The 22319-nt window shown below is 41.8% G+C and overlaps 4 protein-coding genes across 6 annotated transcripts; 1 reads left to right on the forward strand and 3 right to left on the reverse strand.

Annotated features, from left to right (window-relative positions):
• Nucleotides 1-428: 428 nt before the first annotated feature.
• mybl2b (MYB proto-oncogene like 2b) lies at nucleotides 429-9213 on the reverse strand. The gene is made up of 15 exons (XM_026168969.2): nucleotides 8969-9213; nucleotides 8437-8533; nucleotides 8230-8301; nucleotides 8054-8146; nucleotides 7736-7956; nucleotides 7062-7194; nucleotides 6908-6967; nucleotides 6605-6805; nucleotides 6157-6429; nucleotides 5942-6081; nucleotides 4882-4978; nucleotides 4686-4793; nucleotides 1664-1768; nucleotides 1443-1574; nucleotides 429-1345 (listed from the first exon to the last, which is right to left on the reverse strand). Exons 1-15 carry the CDS (start codon nucleotides 8986-8988, stop codon nucleotides 1217-1219), a joined length of 1881 nt encoding a protein of 626 aa, XP_026024754.1. The 5' UTR covers nucleotides 8989-9213; the 3' UTR covers nucleotides 429-1216.
• A 47-nt stretch (nucleotides 9214-9260) lies between these two features.
• LOC145428974 (uncharacterized) lies at nucleotides 9261-10899 on the forward strand. Of its 2 annotated transcripts, XM_080302124.1 has the most exons (3): nucleotides 9261-9292; nucleotides 9927-10069; nucleotides 10158-10899. In XM_080302124.1, the coding sequence occupies exons 2-3, from the start codon at nucleotides 10036-10038 to the stop codon at nucleotides 10643-10645; spliced, it is 522 nt and encodes a 173-aa protein (XP_080158250.1). In that variant the 5' UTR covers nucleotides 9261-9292; nucleotides 9927-10035; the 3' UTR covers nucleotides 10646-10899. The 2 variants fall into 2 exon arrangements, with proteins under 2 accessions (XP_080158250.1, XP_080158251.1); XM_080302125.1 differs by lacking the exon at nucleotides 9261-9292 and having other exon boundaries at nucleotides 9915-10069.
• On the reverse strand, nucleotides 10881-15833 carry ift52 (intraflagellar transport 52 homolog (Chlamydomonas)). Its single transcript, XM_026168970.2, has 13 exons — nucleotides 15340-15833; nucleotides 14915-15002; nucleotides 14635-14764; nucleotides 14463-14538; nucleotides 14238-14309; nucleotides 14029-14155; nucleotides 13856-13939; nucleotides 13689-13757; nucleotides 13307-13461; nucleotides 13140-13227; nucleotides 12910-13018; nucleotides 11182-11327; nucleotides 10881-11107 (listed from the first exon to the last, which is right to left on the reverse strand). Exons 1-13 carry the CDS (start codon nucleotides 15456-15458, stop codon nucleotides 11066-11068), a joined length of 1305 nt encoding a protein of 434 aa, XP_026024755.1. The 5' UTR covers nucleotides 15459-15833; the 3' UTR covers nucleotides 10881-11065.
• A 2047-nt stretch (nucleotides 15834-17880) lies between these two features.
• On the reverse strand, nucleotides 17881-22276 carry srsf6b (serine and arginine rich splicing factor 6b). 2 transcript variants are annotated; one of them, XM_026168981.2, is made up of 6 exons: nucleotides 22078-22276; nucleotides 21226-21368; nucleotides 19820-19938; nucleotides 19309-19511; nucleotides 19075-19137; nucleotides 17881-18698 (listed from the first exon to the last, which is right to left on the reverse strand). In XM_026168981.2, exons 1-6 carry the CDS (start codon nucleotides 22182-22184, stop codon nucleotides 18320-18322), a joined length of 1014 nt encoding a protein of 337 aa, XP_026024766.2. In that variant the 5' UTR covers nucleotides 22185-22276; the 3' UTR covers nucleotides 17881-18319. The 2 variants fall into 2 exon arrangements, with proteins under 2 accessions (XP_026024766.2, XP_026024765.2); XM_026168980.2 differs by having other exon boundaries at nucleotides 19820-19941; nucleotides 22078-22272.
• Nucleotides 22277-22319: the final 43 nt, after the last annotated feature.

Below are 22319 nucleotides of genomic sequence, written 5' to 3' on the forward strand. Positions count from 1 at the left end.
TGTTTTTGAATTTTTCACAGGCTTACATAGAGCCTTAGGAAATTGTTTTTTCACATTCCTGTGTACTCAGAAATTTAGATCTTGCATTAAGAAAATGTGATTGGAAAATTCTGAAAGTTAATATCTTAATTTAAGTTACCTGGACAACTCCAACTCAAGCTAGGAAAGAACTTTAACCTCTAACCTTTAACCTGCTGAGGCTTCCTGATTGTTGGGTCTTTGCCTTGTAATATAATGTGACCCGATTCAAATGTTGTGAATTGGTGCCATATAAACATAATTGAACAAAATGTTGCATAAACTAAGACAGGCTCCAATTATTAGACCACACTTTCAGCACATTCCAACTAAAACAAAGCCTATTTTATACACCTTAATTTGTCAGGACTGCATCACAAAGTTGCAGCAGCATAATCAAACAGCAAGTGTATTGAACATATCAGTATTTTATTCAATTCTGCAACATTCTTGTATGACAGAGCAAACAGTCAACTCTATTTACAGTGTCACATTATTTATAATCCCCTTCACACCAACAGTTGGAACACTTTTACACCTTCACTACATCTCACATAAATGACTATTACAGATTAAAACTTGAGATGTACGCATCTTGATGGGTAGCTCCTCATCTTTAGAGATATGATTAGTGTCAATTTCTCTCCAATGTGTGGGAAGCTACAATTTGTGTGTACCGAAATGCATCATAAAACGAATCTATACATGCTAAATAGATCCTACAATAAGTGTTCCCTTCATGCATTACTGTTCAACCTGTAAATCCTCTATAACACAGAACATGGATATGGAGGGGCAACCTTTGTACAAAACACAATGTTAAAAAAACTGTTTAATCACATGTAAAACCTTTTTTTTCCCCCCAGTGATGGCAAAACTATACAGCCTTGATTTTTCATTTACACATTCTTCTTCTTCCCCCTCAACATTCATTCGTTCTTTTCAAACACTGAAATAACAACTATGGAATTAAACATGCCTGGCAGCCTGACTCTACATCTAAAAGCAACATTCTCTTTCAGACAGGCCTAACACTGTCAATAACCTGATCGCTAACGTGTTGTTCAAACATGGCGCTAACCTTACAAGACGTGACTCTTTCTCCGCCACAAAGTACACCAGGCCCTCAGGAGAAATGGGAAAATAGCAACTGTTAGTTCTGGATAAGTAACATTTTGGCGTAAAAACACGAGCCATCTCAGGACAGGATCAGAGCCCGGCTAGGAGCGTGGGATTTTAGTGAGCGAAGGTAGCGCCGGGCTTTTTCTGTCATTATTAACTGGTCTTTAGTTTGTCCGCAAACAACCATTTCCCATTCCTTTGACATCTGTGGAGGAAAAAAAAACCCATAAACAGATGTAAATGACTTCACACTCTGATTACACTTATAACTCCTCTCAAAAGAGCAAAAAGGTGGAACATACTGGAACTGGGGGGACTGTGCTGGGAAATATGGCACTGTCACTTGGTCCCAAAAGGAAGCCCTGATCCAAAATGTTTTCGTGCCGCTTGCTGCTAAGTGGTGAAGAGCTGACAGAAATCAACATCGGTTCTTCCTGTGGCCAAAAAAGTAAGGACCAAATATCAAGAATTAGGATATGACTAAACCACACGCAGGCTAATAAAGCGTTTCCACACACTTTACCTTGATGTTGTGTTTGGCTGATTTACGTTTGGATGTAGGCATCACCTGGCAGTCCATTACATCCAGCGCCAACGACTTACGCACTTTCTTCATAGGAGGGCGATGCTGGCAATAAAAGACGATCAAATCGGCAAAGAGAAACAAGGTCTGTTAAAAATATCTGAGTGAAGAATGGAAGGAGGGTAGCAATGAGCTGTCAGCAGCTCTTAGCTCAAAGCATTCTCACAGAGTGGTGGCAGTAAGAGCCTGCTTTGGGTACAGCGACTGAACAAGGCTGCTTTCTGTGTGTGACAACTGTGATTGACAGCCCCGAGGTGGGAACTCCTGAGTGTGAAGAAAGGAGGTGCTATGTTCCAAAACTTTACAAGTTACAAAAGGCTCAGTGTTTGTGTAGCTGAAGGTCATTAACAGAATAAAATAGCATCCCCTGCATGCACCATTACAAAAACCCTTTTAAACAGAATTCCTCCGTACTAACATTTGTCAGTTTGCAGCTACGGCTCTAGGTGTATTATACTCATACATGTTGCACTCAGAATGATTTTTTTCTTTAAATTATGTGGAACATAGCAGAACAAAAAGAGTGCAAAACCGTGCAGCCTATATAGTGGAAAGAAGACCACCTAAGACTATTCAGCCAGTAGGGGAAGGATATGTCATAAACAGCGGTAGATCCTTTCCCTGCCCCAGGTATTAGTGTTTTTTGGCATTTGTGTCTTAAACTCGAATATTCAGTGTAGGATTAGCACTGTGTTATACTGCCCACAGTATAAGTGTACAAAAGTGAAGGGACCTGATGCATGTGAGCAGAAACACACTGCTATCACTGACAGAGCATGACAGCACATGTAACTGAACTGTAAAGTTTGATGATTTTAGCAACTTACATCTACTTACAACTGCTAGTGAGACTTTTAGTAGTTTTCCTAGGATCAGTTTCACTCCAGGTTTTAGATATTTAGTGCACAATATGTATACTATGGATGTTATGATCAGGAGTATCAAGATGTCAGAGCACCCGCACTACTACTATATTAGTATAGCGGGTCCATGGGGATGAAAAAAAAGAGACAGTTTTTGTGAATTAAGAGAACACTAATGATTTTTAAATTAAATTCTAGATATTGAGCTGCTAGCCAGAATTTTTTTAATTTTATGATGTTATTTTATTTATTTTTTCCAGTGTAAGCCTAATGAGCCATGATGATGACGACTTTCTTTAATTTACTGTAGTAGCATCTTCCTAAAGTGGACAAACTCAAAATTGTGTTTATTTTTATAATACATCTCAGCCTCATATTAATGGATGGGGTATCCGACCGGTGGCACTGACGTCACATCTTATGAAGACTCTAGAGCGGCTCTTCCTCAACCTCCTCCGACCACAGGTACAACATGCCCAGGACCCACTACAGTTTGCATACAAGGTGGGTGTCGGAGTGGAGGATGCCATCCTGTACCTCCTGCATAGAGCCCACTCACACCTGGATGGGGGAAAAGGCACGGTCAGGATCCTGTTTCTTGACTTTTCCAGTGCCTTTAATACCATCCGGCCCTGTATGCTTCAGGAAAAACTGAACAGGATGGAGGTGGACCCCTGCCTGGTGGCTTGGATCTCCGACTACCTCACCGACAGGCCACAGTACGTCAGGCTGAAGGACATCACGTCTGACACAGTGGTCAGCAGCACAGGAGCACCACAGGGAACTGTGCTGTCCCCTCTTCTCTTCACCCTGTACACCTCTGACTTCTGCTACAACTCTGAACTATGCCATATTCAGAAGTTTGCAGATGACACGGCCATCATGGGGTGTATCTGGGATGATCAGGAAGAGGAGTACAGAAGTCTGGTGAGGAACTTTGTCGCATGGAGTCACACAAACCACCTGCAACTCAACACCTCAAAGACTAAGGAACTGGTTGTGGACTTCGGGAGGTCTAGAGCAGGTCCACTGCCGGTTCAGATAGAGGGGGAGGAGGTGGAGGTGGTCAACAAGTACAAGTACCTCGGGCTGTGGGTGGACAATAAACTGGACTGGTCATGCAACACAGAGCACCTGTATAAAAAAAGCCCAAAGCCGACTGTACTTCCTCAGGAGGCTGAGGTCTTTTAACATCTGCAGGAAGCTCCTGAGGATGTTTTACCAGTCAGTGGTTGCTGGAGTACTTTTCTATGCTGTGGTGTGCTGGGGGAGCAGCACAGCAAAGAAGGACTCATCCAGGCTGGAGAAACTGATCAGGAAGGCTAGCTCTGTGGTCGGCATGAAGCTGGACACTCTGGTGACAGTGGCAGAGAAAAGGACATTAAAGAAACTGCTGGACATTATGAACAATGCTGGGCATCCTCTGCACACGGCCATAAACAATCAGAAGAGTCTGTTCAGTGACAGGTTGCTTCTCCCCAAGACAAGAACTAACAGACTTAAAAACTCCTTTGTCCCACACGCCATCAAACTGTTTAACTCCTCTCTGGAGGGGAGAGGGAGGGGAAACAGGTGGACAAAGGAGGGGGGAACAACTAAGCTGTAGTGCCTCTTTACCTCACTGTACAATACCTTGTGCAATACCTTTTGTAAATAGTCAACAGTGCAATAGACTCAATACTTGAAATGTGCAATTCACTTGTATTTTTATTTTTTATTCCTATTTATTCTATTTATCCCCTTTGTATATTTTATTTATATTTGTCTCTGTATTTTATATATATATATATATATATATAACTATATATATATATATATAACAATTCTGTAACTGTAACTTCTGTCGGTGCTGTGCTTTTTGGAAGTCGAATTTCCCAGAGGAACCCACCCGAGGGATTAATAAAGTTCTATCTTATCTTATCTTATTATATTTCTTTATACTAAAAGAAAGGGGAACAATATGCAGGTGTATTAGGTTAGTAAATCTACCAGTCTGGCCTACTTGGAATCAAATGTTGGGCAGAAAGTGAGTCTGACACCAGCCTCTGACTGAAATGACTAAAAATCTGTGCAATGTATTAAAATCGGCTTTTAGTTACCACAGTTTTGCGCCTCTGTTCGGGTGGAGTTAAGCGCATCATTAAGTCGATCCCCGCATCTCTCAAGATGACCTCATTTATGTCGTCCTCGAGGTTGGGAGTCTGAGGCTGACAAAAGAGCAGAAAAGGCTGTTAACAGCACAGAAGAAAGACGAGAGCTAGCATGTTTTCCCAGACAGCACATGCTGATGCTCACCAGAGGCTGCAGAGGCCCGTACTTCTCCATGGCATTTTTAAACGGTGTTGGAGTTCGTGGGGTACACAGCTCAGACTTGTGGTTGGGTGTAACAAAACTAGAGAAAACAAAAAGGAGAACACAGAGAAGTTCATATACACTGTGTTAGATTAACAACGTATAATTCTTACTGTGAGAAAGACGCTAGAAGTCATTGTTCAGATTAACATCAGGCCCTGCTTAAACTATGTTAATGACAAAAATAAAAATCCTACTTCCAATTTTATCCACTCATTTCAGCTCAGTGTTACGTTACTTATGATCACCCTCACTGGTGGGTGTACCGCCTCACTAATACGTGTGGCTTTGAGCAGATAAGACACAAGCAGGCTGAATAGTTACAGTAATTGAGGTGCTGGCGAGATATTATGTTAGTGCAAGTGCTGCATTAAACACTGAACATAGGACTCGATTAGCCCATCATCACCAATATCTAATCTCTCCAAACTTGAATCAGCATCAAACCGATATCTGATTTTTACACCACTTTACAATTAATGATTAGTTATTATTAATCTCTCACTCTCTTTCACAGTGTCTCTTTTGTCCTGTTTCCAAACCTCTGCCTGAGGCTTCTTCCTGTTAAAAGGGAGTTTTTCCTTCCCACTGCTGCCAAGTGCTTGCTCATTGGGGGGGGGGGGTCGCCTGATTGTTGGGGTTTTCTCTCTATTGTTGTAGTGTCTTACAATGTGTTACCTTACAATATAAAGTGCCTTAGGTGACTTTTGTTGTGATTTGGTTCTATATAATAAATGAATAAACTGAATTGATGTAAAAAATACTAGTAATAAATGTTAATCCATTGAATCTGACATATTCAATCCACAACCCTTTGTACTTGTAGAAAAACACACTCTAATAATTCTAAGAACATTACATGAGATTAAAATGTGCAAGAATCATTATTATAAGTTGGTGGAGATGCTTTGATGGCATCAGATCTTCAGAAATTTGTCTGTTTTTAGATGAACCCATGAAAAACGAAGCCATCAGATGCCTCCACCAATTAGAGGACTCTTACACTGAGTTTTCCTTTTGAGTGAGAGGCGTCTTGTCTCGCTGCAGTGGAGTGGTAACTATGGCTTTCTGGCTGCACACGGGTGTGGACGTGAGAGGCGACTCTAAGTCATGAGTGTCCTGCTTAGTCCACATGTTGAGAAACTGCAAAAACACACATTTGTCAGTAGAGTGCATTAATAGGACATGACTGCGAGTACCACTGAACAAGGGACTTACTTGAGATGGAGAAAAGGGCAAGATTTTGACAGGGGTGCTCTTAGGAGTCATGGACTTGTTGGCGTCGGGAGACAAAGCGATGCACCTTCGGCTCCGGTGGCTCAGTATGGAGGGGGGTGTGACGCCCCCAGGAGAGATGGGGATGAGTTCTCCTTTGCTGCCTTTGCTTAGTTCCTGCAGGGCGCTGCCTTCCAGACGAAACTGATGTCGCTCTGGGCTGGGACTGTCCTCGGGGAGGTCAAAGGCTGCGAGGTTGCACCAGCCATCAAGATCCTTAGTGCAGAAGAGACATTTATTTGTTAGGTCAGCATGCAACCACGACTGTGAAATAGCCAAGACTGAACAGGTGCAGGACAAACTGTATAGAGAATACATTATAGACAATATAAAACCAGGACAGTTTTTTTTTTTTTTTTTTAAATAACCCCGTAGTATTGTAGATATTCACCCCATCCACCATGTCTAACACTTCCTTCAGAGCTGGGCCAGTGGGAGACAGAAATCCGGAGCTGTCCACCACCCAGCTGGTGCTGTTCAGCGCTCCTGTGCTGTCCACCTCACTCTTGGGACTCAGACTGTTGGTTGGAGAGGGAACAGACTTTGACGGCCCAGCTTTGCTGGTGCCAGCTTTAGCTGACGTTTCTTGCAGCTATTGGAAAAAGGAGATTCTATAACAACACTAGCATAGACTAGTTTCTGATACTTAAGATAACTGTGTTATTTTCTTTAATGAATGCGAACAGTCACTTACTGAAGGAGGGATCTTCTGCTCAGAGTCCTTGTCTGAACTGTCTTGAGAGCAACTGGGCACCTGTGTAATGAGAAGAACCCAATTTCTGTATCTCACCATACATATCTTTTGTATCTTGTATCATAGAGGAGGACATCATGGAAACACAGCCCACCTGACCATCCTTGTTAACACGAGCCCACAGCTCCTCCAGCTCATTGGGCCTGAAGACCTCCCCGGAGTAGAAGCCCATCTCTAACTTCCGTTTGATGGTCGAATTCCAGTGATTCTTCACTGCATTGTCCGTCCTGTCAATATATATCAGGACATGAATTGCAGTGTTTCCCCACATACTGACTTTATTTGGCAACACAAAGTAATCCTTGCACTTGTTTTGAAAGTTGACTTATTGCTAACAACCTAGCCCTGGCCCTTCTCCTGAGACATCCAACAATGTAATACACTACCTCTTAAGTGTGTCTCACACCCTGTGGATGAAAGGATTCCAACAAACAACAGTAGACAATACTCTGCTGCGAAGATCTGCTGTGACCTACAGGCTCAGTCTAGCTGGAACAAGTCCCTTGTGGCTGAGAACAGAACAAGGACTACTGTTTAAGTTTAAGACTGTGGTGTAGGAGTCCATGCAGTCCATTGCAGGACAAGTGACCCACCAGATAGGCAGCTTATTAAATTGTTCATCAGTTGTTACAAAGTATCTGACAAGCACAGCAAAGTATCAAACTTTTCTAAGTTAAAAATTTAAGAATTCAATTCAGAAAAGAGCAGGAGTTTGCATGTAAAAGCTCATATCAGCCAAATTCTGTTTCTGGCAGAGTAGCTACTTGCCTTCCAGGGAGCAGTTTTGCGATCTCAGCCCAGCGATTGCCAAGCAGGCAGTGAGCCTTATAGATGATGAGGTCCTCCTCAGCCGTCCATGAAGACTTCTTGACACTGGGATTGAGGTGGTTGTGCCAGCGCTCTCTGCACTGCTTCCCCAGTCTGCCTTTCAGGTGCTTGGCTACCAGTGCCCACTGTTTGTTGCCATAAAGATTGACAAGCTCTATAACCTAGAGGACAAAAAAGAAAAGTTTAAAAAAAAAGAAGATCACCAGCATGCTTTTATTCACAACATATTTACTCCGTTAACACCTCTAAACTACCTACCTTCTCATCTTCCTCTTTAGTCCAGGGGCCTTTCACTAATTCTGGGTCCAAGACTTTAAACCAGCGGTGCTGACACTGATGTTCAGTATGATTCTAAAAAACAAAAAAGCAAACTCAAAATACTGAAAAAGATTTCTGTTGACATACATTCTTACAGAAAAGATGTTCAGACTCACAGGTATGTAGCTGGCTATGGTTTTCCAGTCATTTGGTCCCAGTTTCTGAACCAGCGTTTTAAGCTTCTCATCCTGTATACACACCCAAAAATGAGCATTTTTATGATCCCTGTCCTCTAAAGCCATCTAAATAGTCGGTTTACTTCAATGTTTAAATGAAGGTCTGGTTTACATTATATATATCAAAAAATAAAAATAAACAAATACCTCCTCTTGAGTCCATTTCACCTTCACTTTCCCTCCATCCCTCTGCTCTGCCACATCAGAATCAGTGTCCTGATGCATGGCCTCCTCTCCATCCTCACTGAGAGACAAACAACTGTGATGTGGACGAACATAGCTGACAGACAACTCACTACTGACCGGCCCTGGTGATGTCCGGAAGACAGCTAGATTATCGTTCTTATTTTTCTAGCAACTGCGCGGACAACAGCTCGCAGAAATAACATACTGTTTGCCAATTATGTCTGTGTTGAGCAGTGATTTATTTATCTAGTGAGATCTAAGAGAAACCGTGTTTGGCCTCAAGTTTAACCCTAAGCCTGTTTTCCGTGTCTGGAAAAAGGGCGGCACAGACACAAGCGAGCTCCCAGGCATAGCAGGGTTAGGTCAAACAGTAAAGACTGCAGTTTCCAACTGACTGTATTAAACAGAAGACTTTAAATACTCACATTATCCCCCGTGTTAAAAAAAATAAAATAAGCACAGCTAATTTAGGTAATAAATATTAACATCTTACCCGCGCGGCCACCGGGACATTTCCCTCTATTTCTGTTGTTTACGGTCCGAAAGCGATTTCTCCGGCGGCCGTTGCACGTCATGTACATACGTACTCGGTATTATGTCGTCGTAATACCCGTGATTAATGTCTCTATGCTGTAGCCAGTGTTGGTGATGGAGGCTCGGCACTTTTCTAATGTTACAGCCTATACAACCAGCTGGTGCGGAGCGCCAGAGTTGTCCGCGCTCTTGGATTTCTATCTCGCGCTCTTCTCTGTCGTAGGAACCGGATAGTGACGTAGCTGCGCATTGGAGCTGCGCGTAGCCACAAAGAACGCTTCCGGTTTGTCCCAGCGGTGTAAATTTTGTTTTATTATCGTAAAATAATGTTTTTTGCTGTCATTTGTGTGTCCTAGTCAAACACTGTAAACACCCAATTGCTCAGAGGAGATGTTTAGATATTGTTACATAATAAAACAGTAAAACAGTAAATTTAGTTTGAAAAAACACGATTTTTCTACTAGAAAATTTCAGACACTTTCACATAAATATTTTTACTTATGAAGTCATTTTAATTTATTTTTTTGTTTGTTTTTTCATATTTACACTTTTAACTAAATATACTTTCTACCATTTCCTTCCCAGAAAATCTATAGTATGTTTGTGAACAGCTTTTAAATAATACAGTGCTTATTAGACCACCACCCAGTGTAAGGTTTATGCCACAGCTGCCTTAAATTGATAGTACTAGTATTCAAAAAGTATTTTTTTATGTTTCTGTATTGGTTAGGCCAACAGTATGTGTGAGCTCTTTAATAAAAATTTTATTTTTATGCTAAAAGATTTTTTTAAACAGCATACAAATAAATAGTTTTTAAAAAGTTTAGTGATTTTGTTAAAATTACAGCCTTAGATATAACCTAACAGATTAGTGCTCAATAAACCACAAGTAAATTAAAGGGCCTGAATCTGTACAGGGCTGACAGGTCCACCTCCTTCTCCCACTGATGATCTGCAGCTGGGTCAATTAGCAAGTAGCTCCAACAGCTTAAAAGCCAGCTGGCGCTCAGGCAGCCCTGATTAAACATGGAGACAATGGAGAAAGTGTTTGTGGTCAAAGGTAAGAAAACTGGACTGAATTAGACGTGTTCATTTGCCTCATCAGGTGATTTGTTTCTGAATTCTGTCCAACATGTTTTACCTTTTAGATATGAAAAGCTTTGAGTGCTCATCTCCATCAGAGCTTGACAGGAAGTTTTATGGGGAACAGAGTCTGCTGTCTGCACTGTCAGTGGAACAACTGTCCACATCGAGGGTGTTGAATGACACGACAGCTGATGGATTGGACACCAGGCCGTCTGTTGGAGCCTCTCTCTGCCTGTCCTCTGACACCGCCTCCCCCTATTCAGGGTTTTCAGTGAACACCATGAACACTCATGAAGCTGACGGCTGCTACCTGGCCGTCCCGTTACTGGGGAAGTCCTCCACTCCCCATATGCTCCTTCAGAAGCCAAAGCAGCCAGCTTGTTTTGATCAGTCATACAACGATCTCACCGCCTCGCAAATGTCATGGGACGTGTCTGTGATCAAGTCGGAGAGCAATAGCCCCAGATTCTACGTGGAGTCCTGCACTCTGGAGCAAACGTGGAGTCCAAAACCCTCTCAACAAGAGTCACTAGCTGATGTTTCGCCCTGATGTGGCTAAAATTAACACTTTACAAGGGAAAAACGTTAGATGTCAAGTGTGATGTGTACTCCCAGCCTCTTAACACACTATGTCCAAGTTACCCCCTGCCCCGCCCTCAAATCTGTAGTTTGACATCATGTTCTGTTTTTAAGGGATCCATGTGAGGACTGATGCAGAACAGTTTGCCTTTTTAATAATCATATCAATGTTTTAACTACAAAAATATTTTCAAAGCACTGTTAAATAAAGGGTATAGAACTTTATTTGCTCTGGTATATTCTTACAATGAAAGACAATACAAAGTTATAAAATGTAGCTGTACATGTTCTGAAAAGTGTGGTTACCGCAGTCCCTCCATTGTAACTGTGTGCTCATAAGCTTTCTAATTTCAACAGGGACGTATCGAATGTTCAGGTTTCTTGAATCCAATCACAGCGGAGTGAACCGGGCCTCCGGGTCCACATCGTGTTCCTGCCAAAAGTGAGGAAAGTCATTATTGGACAAAGCCTTTAGATACAGGAAGATGTAGTTATGAACACACTCACCTGATTTAGTTTCTTGAACTCTACAACCTGGAAGAAAATGTGTTCCAAGATGTGCTTGGCATCCCTCTGCTCTTTATCCAACTTAGAAGTCACTCCGAGAATTTCACCACATTTCCGGACGTAGAATTCAAGGTCATCGTCTGTACCTGTGAACACAACCAGTTTAATATCAGGATGAGTACGATTAACTGCCTGCTTCAAAACCGGCAAGTTCAGAAATAAACTTAGTTTAAGGGAGATGTCTGGGTAAAGTGTACAAGAGGTGGGACTAGGATGATCAGATTTAGACTCATGAGCAAACATTTAACATGTAAAGAATATCAGTAGCAGGAGGATTGAAAGTTGCATCCTACCTGACGGGAGGTATCAACAGGCCTTTTTAGACTTGTTTACAAAAACAAAAACAAAACACTGCATTTCCTGTTATTTGTAGTACTTTTATTCATATTCCATGAACATTTCATTCACTTTTGGTGATTTGTAAATTTAAACTTTAAGTAAACAGAAAAATATCATGAAATGCTAACCTGCAGGAGAATTATGACAACATTCTTCAGACATTCAATAATTCGATTAAATTTTATTTATATAGTGCCAATTCACAGTCCCCTATATTTTATTGTAAATACCCTACAATAATAGAGACAAAACCCCAGCAATCAGATGCTCCCTATGAGCAAGCAACTGGTGACAGCGGGAAGGAAAAACTCCCTTTTAACAGGAAGAAGCCAACAGAACCAGGCTCACGGAGGGGCAGCCATCTGCCACGATTAGATGGGGTGAGGGGAGGACACTGTGGAAGTAGAGTTAGGTAGCTGCTCTGCTTCGTGTTGCCACATGACACTAAAGATAACAACTGTGGAGGAATTGGCTGACTTTTGAAGTGTCCTGTCTTATATATAATATATATGTTGAACAGAAGAGTCTGTTCAGTGACAGGTTGCTTCTCCCCAAGACAAGAACTAACAGACTTAAAAACTCCTTTGTCCCACACGCCATCAGACTGTTTAACTCCTCTCTGGAGGGGAGAGGGAGGGGAAACAGGAGGACAAAGGAGGGGGGAACAACTAAGCTGTAGTGCCTCTTCACTTCACTGTGCAATACCTTTTGTGTAATACTTTTGTTAATAGTCAACGGTGCAATAGACCTCAATACTTGAAATGTGCAATTCACTTGTATTTTTATTTTTTATTCCTATTTATTCTATTTATCCCCTTCGTATATTTTATTTATATTTGTCTCTGTATTTGTGTGTGTGTGTGTGTGTGTGTGTGTGTATAATATTCTGTAACTCTGTAACTTCTGTCGGTGCTGTGCTTTTGGAAACCGAATTTCCCAGAGGAACCCACCCGAGGGATTAATAAAGTTTTATCTAATCTAATCTAATCTTTTAAAATTAGGTCCAATTAAAAGATAAGACATAGGTTAAGTCTTAATATGTGATGCAAGAGCTGAAACTGCTGTGCAGTCCCACGTAAAGAGGGACACCTGATCAACCTATATGAGATACAGGGTGACTACTGAACTGCTGTGAAAATAACCACCAAGCTTCTCACATTAGCTTATCACACATCATTAGTCTTATACGTGATAAGTAGCAAATGAAAGTCAGTTTAATGTGGAATCTCACTGCCCTGGACATGTAAGTCCTCACATACGCCTCCATCAAATGATATCTAGAGGGCTGCAGTGCATGTTTGGATGCTCCATTAGCAATTCTGAACTTACACTTATTGGTGAGCTGTGCCAAACGCACTTTCTCCGACGAGAATGTTTCGTCTAGATCGAACAGATCCAGCATGGGTGGAGGCAAATCGTTTAAGGCAGGCGGAAAGACCTGAAAGACAGGGCAGCACCTACTTTTGGCTTCAAACTTGTGGGACTTTAAGCAAAAATGTCATCTTAAGATTTCAGTGAAATCCTTTGTACAGAAAAACCCCAGGGGAAAAAAAACTCACAGCAGGCTGAAGCTGAGGCAGAGGAGTTTCAAACTGCGGTGCAATCAGCTGCAGCGGCTCAGCTTTCACATTAAGCTGCTTGTAAGCACTGCAAACCAAAGATCTGTTTTTAGCTTCGAAGGGAAACAACAGCGTTTGGACTCAGGGGAGGGTGACCGATTTCTCACCTGATGACTTGGGGTAAGGTGTCAGTCGACAGATTGAACAAAGACATATCAAAGAGAGAGGTGAAGTCCCGTGGGTTTTCGTCTCCTTCTTGTAAGCACACTCTGAGCTGTTCAGACAAACAGCCAGTGTCTGGCAGCATCGTGTAATCTGTGATCTGGGGGACAAAAAAAAGGACAAGAAGAAAAGAAGAACCTTGGCTCATTAAAAAAAAAAAGAGAGAGAACACAATTAGAATCAGAATACTTTATTGATCCCTGGGGGAAATTATTTTTTTGTTACAGTGCTCCATTATAAACCAACATTAAGACAAGACAGACAATACGCTAACTAAGAATAGGAATGGCTAGGAAAGCCATTCTGCCATGCACTCTTCTTCCTCACCTCTGGGTCTTCGGCATCAATCTGATTCAGCTGAATGTTATCGGTCATGAGCCACTGAAGCACAACGTCCTGTGATAAAAGAAAAAGTTTCATTTAAAGGAGCTTTATTCTAGAAAGATCATGCTTTTACCTTTACCTAATAAATTACACAAAAAAAGTGGACTTACCATGATTTTACTGTTCTCCTCTTTGTCTATGTATTGATCACTGAACATGTGGCAGGAACCCAAGACAGCCAGTTTGCCAGAATTCTACATTTAAAAAAAAGTAATCTCCATCTTACCACATTTCTGACCATATGGTTAGAAAAACAAAGTTGTTACTACACTGTGCCTCTGACCTTGCCATGATAGAAAGCCACGACAGGCCTGTTGAGGGGGAAGCAGACGGAGCCCGTTGAAAGAACAGCCACGGCCGGCTTCATCACGGTCAGTGTGGCACCGTACGGGTACACAAATGTGAGCGCCCTGCACAAAGAAAGACAACAGCTCAAATGTGAAGTCTTTCTCTTTAATACAGAAGATGGAGGTGTACAAGATTGAGACTCACTGTGCATTGTTTCCAACATTTTCATCTTCAATGATTCCCGTGACCACTTTTCCAGCAGCACGGCTGATCTCCCTGCAGAGGAAACAGGCAACTGAATTGATAGTTTGGCATGTATCAGCATACAGATGAAATTAGATAAATCTTAGATTATGCCAGCATAAATTTAGGCTAGAACAATCTGGGACTCTGTGAAATATACATAAAAAGAGAAAAACACTGGTGAACCTGTTCAGTACACCATTGGACACAAGCGCCTCCTTAGGATGGAAGTATTTGTAGTACACATTCCTCACCACAGCATCTTGGATAAACAAGATGAAAACAAATACAAAGCATTTTAAAAACAGCATGGGCAATGTTTGCATAGCTGTTTTCCCAACAAGGTTTCAATACGCACCATTGTTGACCATTACTCCGAAGTCCTCCAGGAGAAAATTGATGTTTGTGTCATACTTCATTTCTCCTCCTTCACCGAGCATGACCAAGATATTCCCTCCTCCATCCAGGTAGACTTTCAGCGCCTCCATCTGAAATAAAAGGAAATAACTAATGTGAAAATGTGTTTGCGGTTGAACAAATGAAAGAAGCTTAAATATTTTGGGTGGCCCTAAGCCTTGTAGAATTTTAGACTGCTTGGAAATTAGCCTTCAAATAACATCTTTTCGCCCATACATCACCTCTGACCCTGTGAACCTCTCCCTTGGACCTGCAGTTATCCACAACTTGACACTCTTCAGCTTATCCAAGGACAGCTCTTCTTTTATGCTACAGGAGACAGCACAGATTTTGCATTTGAGGTTTTGAAATTGCTGCAGAACTATGCGAAAATGTTGGTTAAGCTTGAGAAAAATGACAAAGTAAAATATAACTCAGTAAACATACTAAAGTGCTTTATTAAGATTATTACCAATACGTCCCATTTTATTATTTTACTTTACTATACTTACTTACAGAGACGAATATTCTAGCCTCCTATGTCTATATGCTTGCTTTGTTACCAGGTCCACTGTATCACATTTACATTTAAGAGCATGTCTTAGCTGATAACTAGAGGACTTGGTACTATTTCTCTCTTGTATTTAATCGTCCCCAAACACCTTACCTTTGGATTTTCCACTGAGCTTTTAGTCTCTTCTGCATGGATTTGTAGCCATTGTTCGTAGTAAAAAGCTCTCTTTTTGAAGCATTGAAGACCACGCTGTTGCACTGTTCCTTCTCCATTATTTACCAGCTTCAGTCACCAAAGTTAGTGCTCTTATCATCCACACACCTAAAAGACGTTAAAAGCCCAAGTCAGACTTTACCATTAGTCCAGGGCTGCTATTCGCCAGCTGTAATTAGCATAGTTTTGGGTTTGCATCCACCGTCGTGTGCTAAAATGGTGTTAGCAAAAAACAGCCAAGAAGCTCGCTAACATTATGGTTAGCCGTGAAGCTAATAGCGAGGTGTTTTCGCTTCGTTTCACTAAAGACTGCTATGGTAACCTGTCAACTGTAGCACTCTGTTTTCCCCTTATGTTAAAGCCCAGGTTTACATTATTAAATGTTAATTACCTCAAAGCGCTCTTAGAAGCGGTGCATTATGGGAAATAATGGTAACCAAGGGCGCTAACAGCATAGCAACTGGATAGCGCAGAACATTGTGTCAAAGCAACGTACGGTTAAAACAGCTTTTCAGCGCGTTTGTTCAGTAAGCATCACTCCAAGGTCAAAATATTTGCACTTTGAAGTGCTAGATAAAGTTAAAGGAATGTTCTGTGGTTTAACGATGGTTTTTATAAACAGAAAAACTTACAAACAAGTCAAAACTTTAAAGGTATTATTTCATCCCTGTCTATTAGTGCCATCACGGTGCATACACTAGTGCGGCTGATCCCAATAACCAACCAAGTATGACAGGAACTAAAGGTCTGTGGTTCAGATGAGGTGTGGGGACCTTCACCAGATGTGCCAGCAACTCTTACATTTGAAGTATATAAGTAAAGTTGTAAAAGAGGCTCACACTCATTCCAAAAAATATATTTTTTTAGTTATGGTAAATGGCCTGTATTTATATAGCGCTTTTCTAGTCCCTAAGGACCCCAAAGCGCTTTACATATCCAGTCATCCACCCATTCACACACTGGTGATGGCAAGCTACATTGTAGCCACAGCCACCCTGGGGCGCACTGACAGAGGCGAGGCTGCCGGACACTGGCGCCACCGGGCCCTCTGACCACCACCAGTAGGCAACGGGTGAAGTGTCTTGCCCAAGGACGCAACGACCGAGACTGTCCAAGCCGGGGCTCGAACCGGCAACCTTCCGATTACAAGGCGAACTCCCAACTCTTGAGCCACGATCGTAGTTATGATATCTGTTCCTCCAGTCTGCCTTCAGCACAAAAATATCTGCCTTTTCTGGAAGAACTGGAGTCAGGATCTGAGAATGTGTGTGGGACCCTGGAGGCCAGCTGGTGAGTCTGTAGGAGGAGATGGAGTGGTGTTCCCCCTCGGACTCTGCTGCACAGGGGTAAAAAAAAGGTGTCATCAGCTGCTCTGAGTGAAACAATCCCCTGACTGCGATATGAGGAAACTCCTTGGACCCCGTAACCAGGTCAGGGTAAAGGGAGAGGAATAGATTGTTCATAGAGTCCAAATGGCTGCTGTTTAAAGGATGGTTCCTCAAGTTTGTGATGAAAATCTGACGTACGAACATCACACAACTGTGGGATACTGTCTGTTCGTGACTTGGACAGGGGGAACAAACTGTAGCAGGATCAGCCTGATATTATTTGTATCCCACTGTAACTTTACTGTATAAAGAGCTAACATCTCCAAAATTTCAGGAGTAGTTAGTCATTATAAGAAGTGTTTATGAACTAAAAATCAAGAATGTGGGGTGCTGTTTGTCCATGATTTGGAAAGCCCAGAGCGTGCTCCCGACGCTGGGGAAACAAATTCTGCCGTGGATACTTACCTTGGCATCACTGTTGTGCAGGTGAAGCCAAAGACAAGATAGGCTTCATCATATTTTCTAGTCTTTGGCTTGGAAACATATTTGGCGTTACTTCATCTTCTGCTTTGCGTTTGTGTGGGAGCCCCCCCACACACACACACTTTGGGAACAACTGTGTTACTGGGTGGTTGTGGCCTATGAGGTGAGTCACATTCGCCCCTAAGTAATGAATACATTTCATACAAATCATCTACTGATGGAAATGTTGGCAGTTCCATCCCTGGCTGCTCCAGTCTGTATCCCAAAGTATCCTTGGGCACAATACTGAACAGAAGTTGAATGTGGGAAAGAAAGTTAGAGAAGGAAAACGTTAGATAGAAAGCCCTTAGATGTAGGAAGGGTGCTTGTATGAATGTGTGTGAATGACGCATGTTGTATAAAGTGCTTTGAGTGCATGAGTAGAAAAGTGCTATATAAAAGTTCATTTTATAAAGCAGTTGCTTATTGCTATGTGATAGCCTCTAGCAGATTTGGAGGTAGACTCCAGGTGCCTTATTCGTGGTAAAACAAGAGACAGATTTATCTGTGAGGATTTCTCTTTTTTTTTTTTTTTTTTTTTTTACACAAACTAGCTTCAAATGAATGAATATTAGTAAATAAAAAAATTAAATAAATATTGTTAAACATTAACAAAAAACAGCAGAGCTTGTTCTTTTTATTCTGTTATTTTATTACAATATAACATTACAAATAAATGATGTAGACTGTTTAAAAAGGACTGGGGACTTTAAAAGGCAAACAGCTAAAAAAAACAACCATCACAAACCATGCAAATGTATTCATTACAAAAGTATTAGTTGGGACTGAAAAAATATGAAGCAACTTTCGCTGCTGCTGTCAGCGGTTCGACTCAAATTGTACATTTGGACTTCACTAAAGAGAGAAATACTGTCACGTAAAGAGTTTCATCTAATAACTATTTAATTTAACAGAAAATACAAACGAAGAAAAAAAAGAAAAAAGAAAAAAAAGACTGTCAAGAAAAGACAGATTTATAGATTCCACAGCCTCCCAGTTTGTGCCAGAAGATTGAAACCTTTCTGCTTCTGTAAACACCTCAGACAGGCCTGAGATTGTCAGAGATCCAATCAATCCTGCGAGGCCGATCTGGATCGAGAGCGAGACTTGGAGCGGGAGGCGGAGTGCTTGGCAGGGGACTTGGATGCCTCCTTGCTCGGGGGTGATTTGGAGGTATGTTTCTCTCCCCTACTCTCTGAACGGGACCTTGATCGGCTTCGTGACTTCTTACTGGACGACTTCTCCTTGGAACGACTCCGGGATTTGCGCGTGGCTTTGACTTTGGATGAGCTCTTGGAGCGAGACTTCCGAGTGCTGCTCTTGGAGGGACTGTGAGATTTGCGAGTGCGAGACTTCTCTGGAGATTTAGAACGGGAGTTCCTCTTGGATCTGGAATGCGACTTCCCCTCTGACCTGGAGCGAGATTGCCCTTTGCTGCGTGACCGAGACCTGCAAAACACACACACACACACACACACACACACACACACACACACACACAGGAATAATTCATCACCAACTTGGTCTGGTCCCTGCACACCATCAACTACCAGGTTTCAGGACTGAGATGTAGTACACAATCACAGTAACTGGGTACTTTGGCTTTCTCTGACACCATATTTCCTTAATAACATGACAAAAACATGACTTCCTGCTGCTGAAAAGTTTAAAAAACTGAACAGATGAAGAAGCAGTCCACATGAAAATGACAAATGGGTTTGCCGTCTTCGTCAAAGTGGAACCACTAAAATTAAAACGGCTGCTGAAAAGACAAAAAGCTAAATATGCTTAAAGCATGAGACAAAGCCATTCAAACGTAACTGACCGTGAGCGGGACCTGGACGAGCTTCTACTTCTACGGCTGTGAGAGCGCCGTCTGCTACGAGACCTGTGGGTTCGAAAGTAAAAATAACTTTAAAGTGGACGTGGAAATCTGCTCACCACCAACATTACGTGTTAAGTTTAAAATAATCCTTAATTATGCTGAACAGCAATTACAGATAAAACATAAGAAAAGTGAACAAACAATAAGCATGAAAAAAATATAAGCCTCACTTACCTGGATCTGCTGCCAGAATATGAGCGTCGGCGGCGAGGTTTGTCTTCCACCAGACGAATCTTCCTTCCATTAATATCAGTGCCGTCCAGTTTTTCCAGAGCTCGTTTCATGTCTGAACGGGAACGAAATTCGATGACGCCCTCGTTGGCCCGTCCTTTATGAGCGTCAGCATAGGTTACTTCACCCGCCTGCCTCATAAAGTCCTATGACACAAATAAAAACATGACTCTGAAAATGACTGTGGCTAGTTGTGGATGACATGTGGCACGTTAGCTCTATCTACCACTGGACATTATTAAGCTGTTCCCACACAGGAAGCAATTTGCTTGTTGCACATCGATTTGAAACTGAAGTTTGGTTGTTCGTGTAGCAGCCAATCAAATCTCAAAACAGATTCATCCTGTAGGTGGTTAGGTCCAGGCTAATTTTTCTTTCTTGCAAGGGCAACTGCCATCCTCTGCTGACATGCAGAGGTGGTCAGGAAAAGGAGACAGGAGATACAAAGTCTCACCTTAAGGTCCTGCCAGCTGCACCTGCTGGACAGGTTCTCCACAATGAGGCGGTGTTCAGTGCGAACAGGTGGCCCGTACTTATCCCTGCCGGTGCGATTCCAACTGCTGTAGCCTCCACCTTCAACAAAGACAGAGAGACTAACATTTCATTCAAGGCCAGAAAACCTCAAAAAAAGGACCAAACTGGCCTAAAAAGATTTACTAGATCACTGCAGACTGAACCTCTCTTGTTTTTGTTCTTAAACCTCCTTCAACTATTAATTATACCATCAACTAATACCTGTGAACCTGTCTTAATTGTGTAAGTGAAGGGGATTAAAGATGCCAGTGGTTTTTAGTATAAATCCCAGAGTCCTATTGATTGTTTTATATGTAGACAGGGATCGCTTAATTTAGCATTTAAAGAACAGAGAAAATGTGCAGCACCCTATGCCCTGTGGACAAGGAATAAAAACCACTTTATTAAGAATTACACAGCAGTTCTTCTCCTTTAGTTGTATTTATTAAACAGCTACAGATTTGCCTAAATATACAAAAAAAAAGGATTTTTTATTCTGTCCTTATAAGACACATCTAACGCCTCTTTTTTTCTTTTTATATACTGGGAATAATGTGATGCTTGATTCTTGCTGTTGAAGCTGTTTTAGAGTCTACAGTTTAAATATAAGGTAAGGCTCTTTCTAAATTTCTTATTTTCTAGTCTTACTGTACAATAAAATATGCCTTGTTCTGAACTCTATCCACTTGAAACTCAATGACACAAACATGAAACCTACCAAACTCTTTTACTACAGAGTACAGGGAGCCAATTCACAGGCTCAAACGCGTGTTGGCTCGATCCTCTGCGACATGTCTTGCGTCAGTAAAACCAACAGGATTCCTCACCATCACCCTGGTCTATTGGAAAAGGGTGCTGTCATCACGGCTTCCGGTTATGTCAACCAATGGTCAAAGGGCAAAGGTCACACACACATTTCAAGGGAGAAAACCCAGGCCAAACAGGTCAGGCAGTCATCGTTACCCTCATTGGACTCGGACCCAGCCCGCAGTGGACTCTTTCAAATTGAAACATCAAGCACTGTGTTAATGTCGACTTCAAATTGAATACATCGTAGCTTCACAAGTCTTACCTTTTCTTTAATCACTGTTACTCATTGGATTTTAATACAGTTCTCTTTACACAAAGGCACAATGGATTTGAGTGCTAATGGGAATAGACGTGTAAATTAGCAATGTGTATGGCAGGGCATGTCACATGTGTACAGGCAGCTTCAGTGAAACTCATTTAATTCTTTGCTTCAAGAGTCAGTGCAAGTGTAGCTCACGTTAGTTAGCACAAACGTGTAAGAACCCCACGTCTGTATGACAATCATGCTTTGCTCTCAATCAGACGTGTTCAACTTACTACGTCCCCCATAGCCATATCCGTCTCTCCTGGGTCCACGGGCATGCTCGATAACGACCCGCTCTCCACAAAGTTCCTTTCCATTCAGCTCATACACAGCATCATCAGCATCTCGCATGTCCTCAAACTCGACAAAGCCGTACCTAAGAATCAGTGTGCAGGAGTCAAAACAATGGCAAACACTAGCCATTAATATCATTACCAATTAATGCAAATGATTCATAATTAACTCTAAAGACTGTCTAATATGGTAAACTTTTAATCAGCGGCTAAGAGAACTGCTTTCCAATTTAAAAATCCTGGTGCTCCTGTCAAACTTTACAAGCAAGGGAATAAAGGGATTTGGGAAGCTATGGCAATTAATCTAGGAATATTTCTGTAAAGTTTATCATAGACTGACTATCTGATCTGATTTGGTAGTTATATGCAATCTATTTCTCTAATACAACAATTATCTAAAACTTACACTTAACTATTATATTTGTGCTCAGCAGCCTTTCTGTTTTGTAGGCATATAACCAGAATACAACCAGCTGGCAGCCAGCTGATAGTCCCCTTGTTTGCGCTCACTGACAAATTCTCATTTAAACTGATGATTGACCCTGTAGCGTTTCCCAAGCAGCTAGTGTAATGTTAGCGAAGAAAAATTAGCTAAAAGTACCAAAAGCAGAGCTTTGTAAAACTTAAATGACAAAAGACAGGACACTGTACCGCAAATTCAACTTTTAGCTGACATTAGCGCGGTTAGCACCGCACACTGTCCCTACTAGGGCATCAACTCTCGGGGTTAACATTAAAATAACATCAAGCTAGCTCACTAGCTAGCAGCTAAGAAAGATGAGACGGTCTTACCCATTTTTCAGGTCGATCTCTAATAATTTGCCATAGCCACTAAAAAACCTTTGAATATCTTTCTCTCGAACATGGTAGCTAAGTTTGCCAACATAGACCCGAGGCATGCCTGAAAATATTGGGCAGAACAAGTTAAACACAACTTGTTTGGAGCTACACACAGGCCTAGGCGACGCTCGAGGTTAGACTTCCGGAAAAAACAACTTCAGAATAAAAGCTGACGAAAATGTAGGCACAAAGTA

Source organism: Astatotilapia calliptera, chromosome 5 (genome assembly GCF_964374335.1).
Source record: "Astatotilapia calliptera chromosome 5, fAstCal68.1, whole genome shotgun sequence".
In the NCBI taxonomy this organism is placed as follows: Eukaryota; Metazoa; Chordata; class Actinopteri; order Cichliformes; family Cichlidae; genus Astatotilapia; species Astatotilapia calliptera.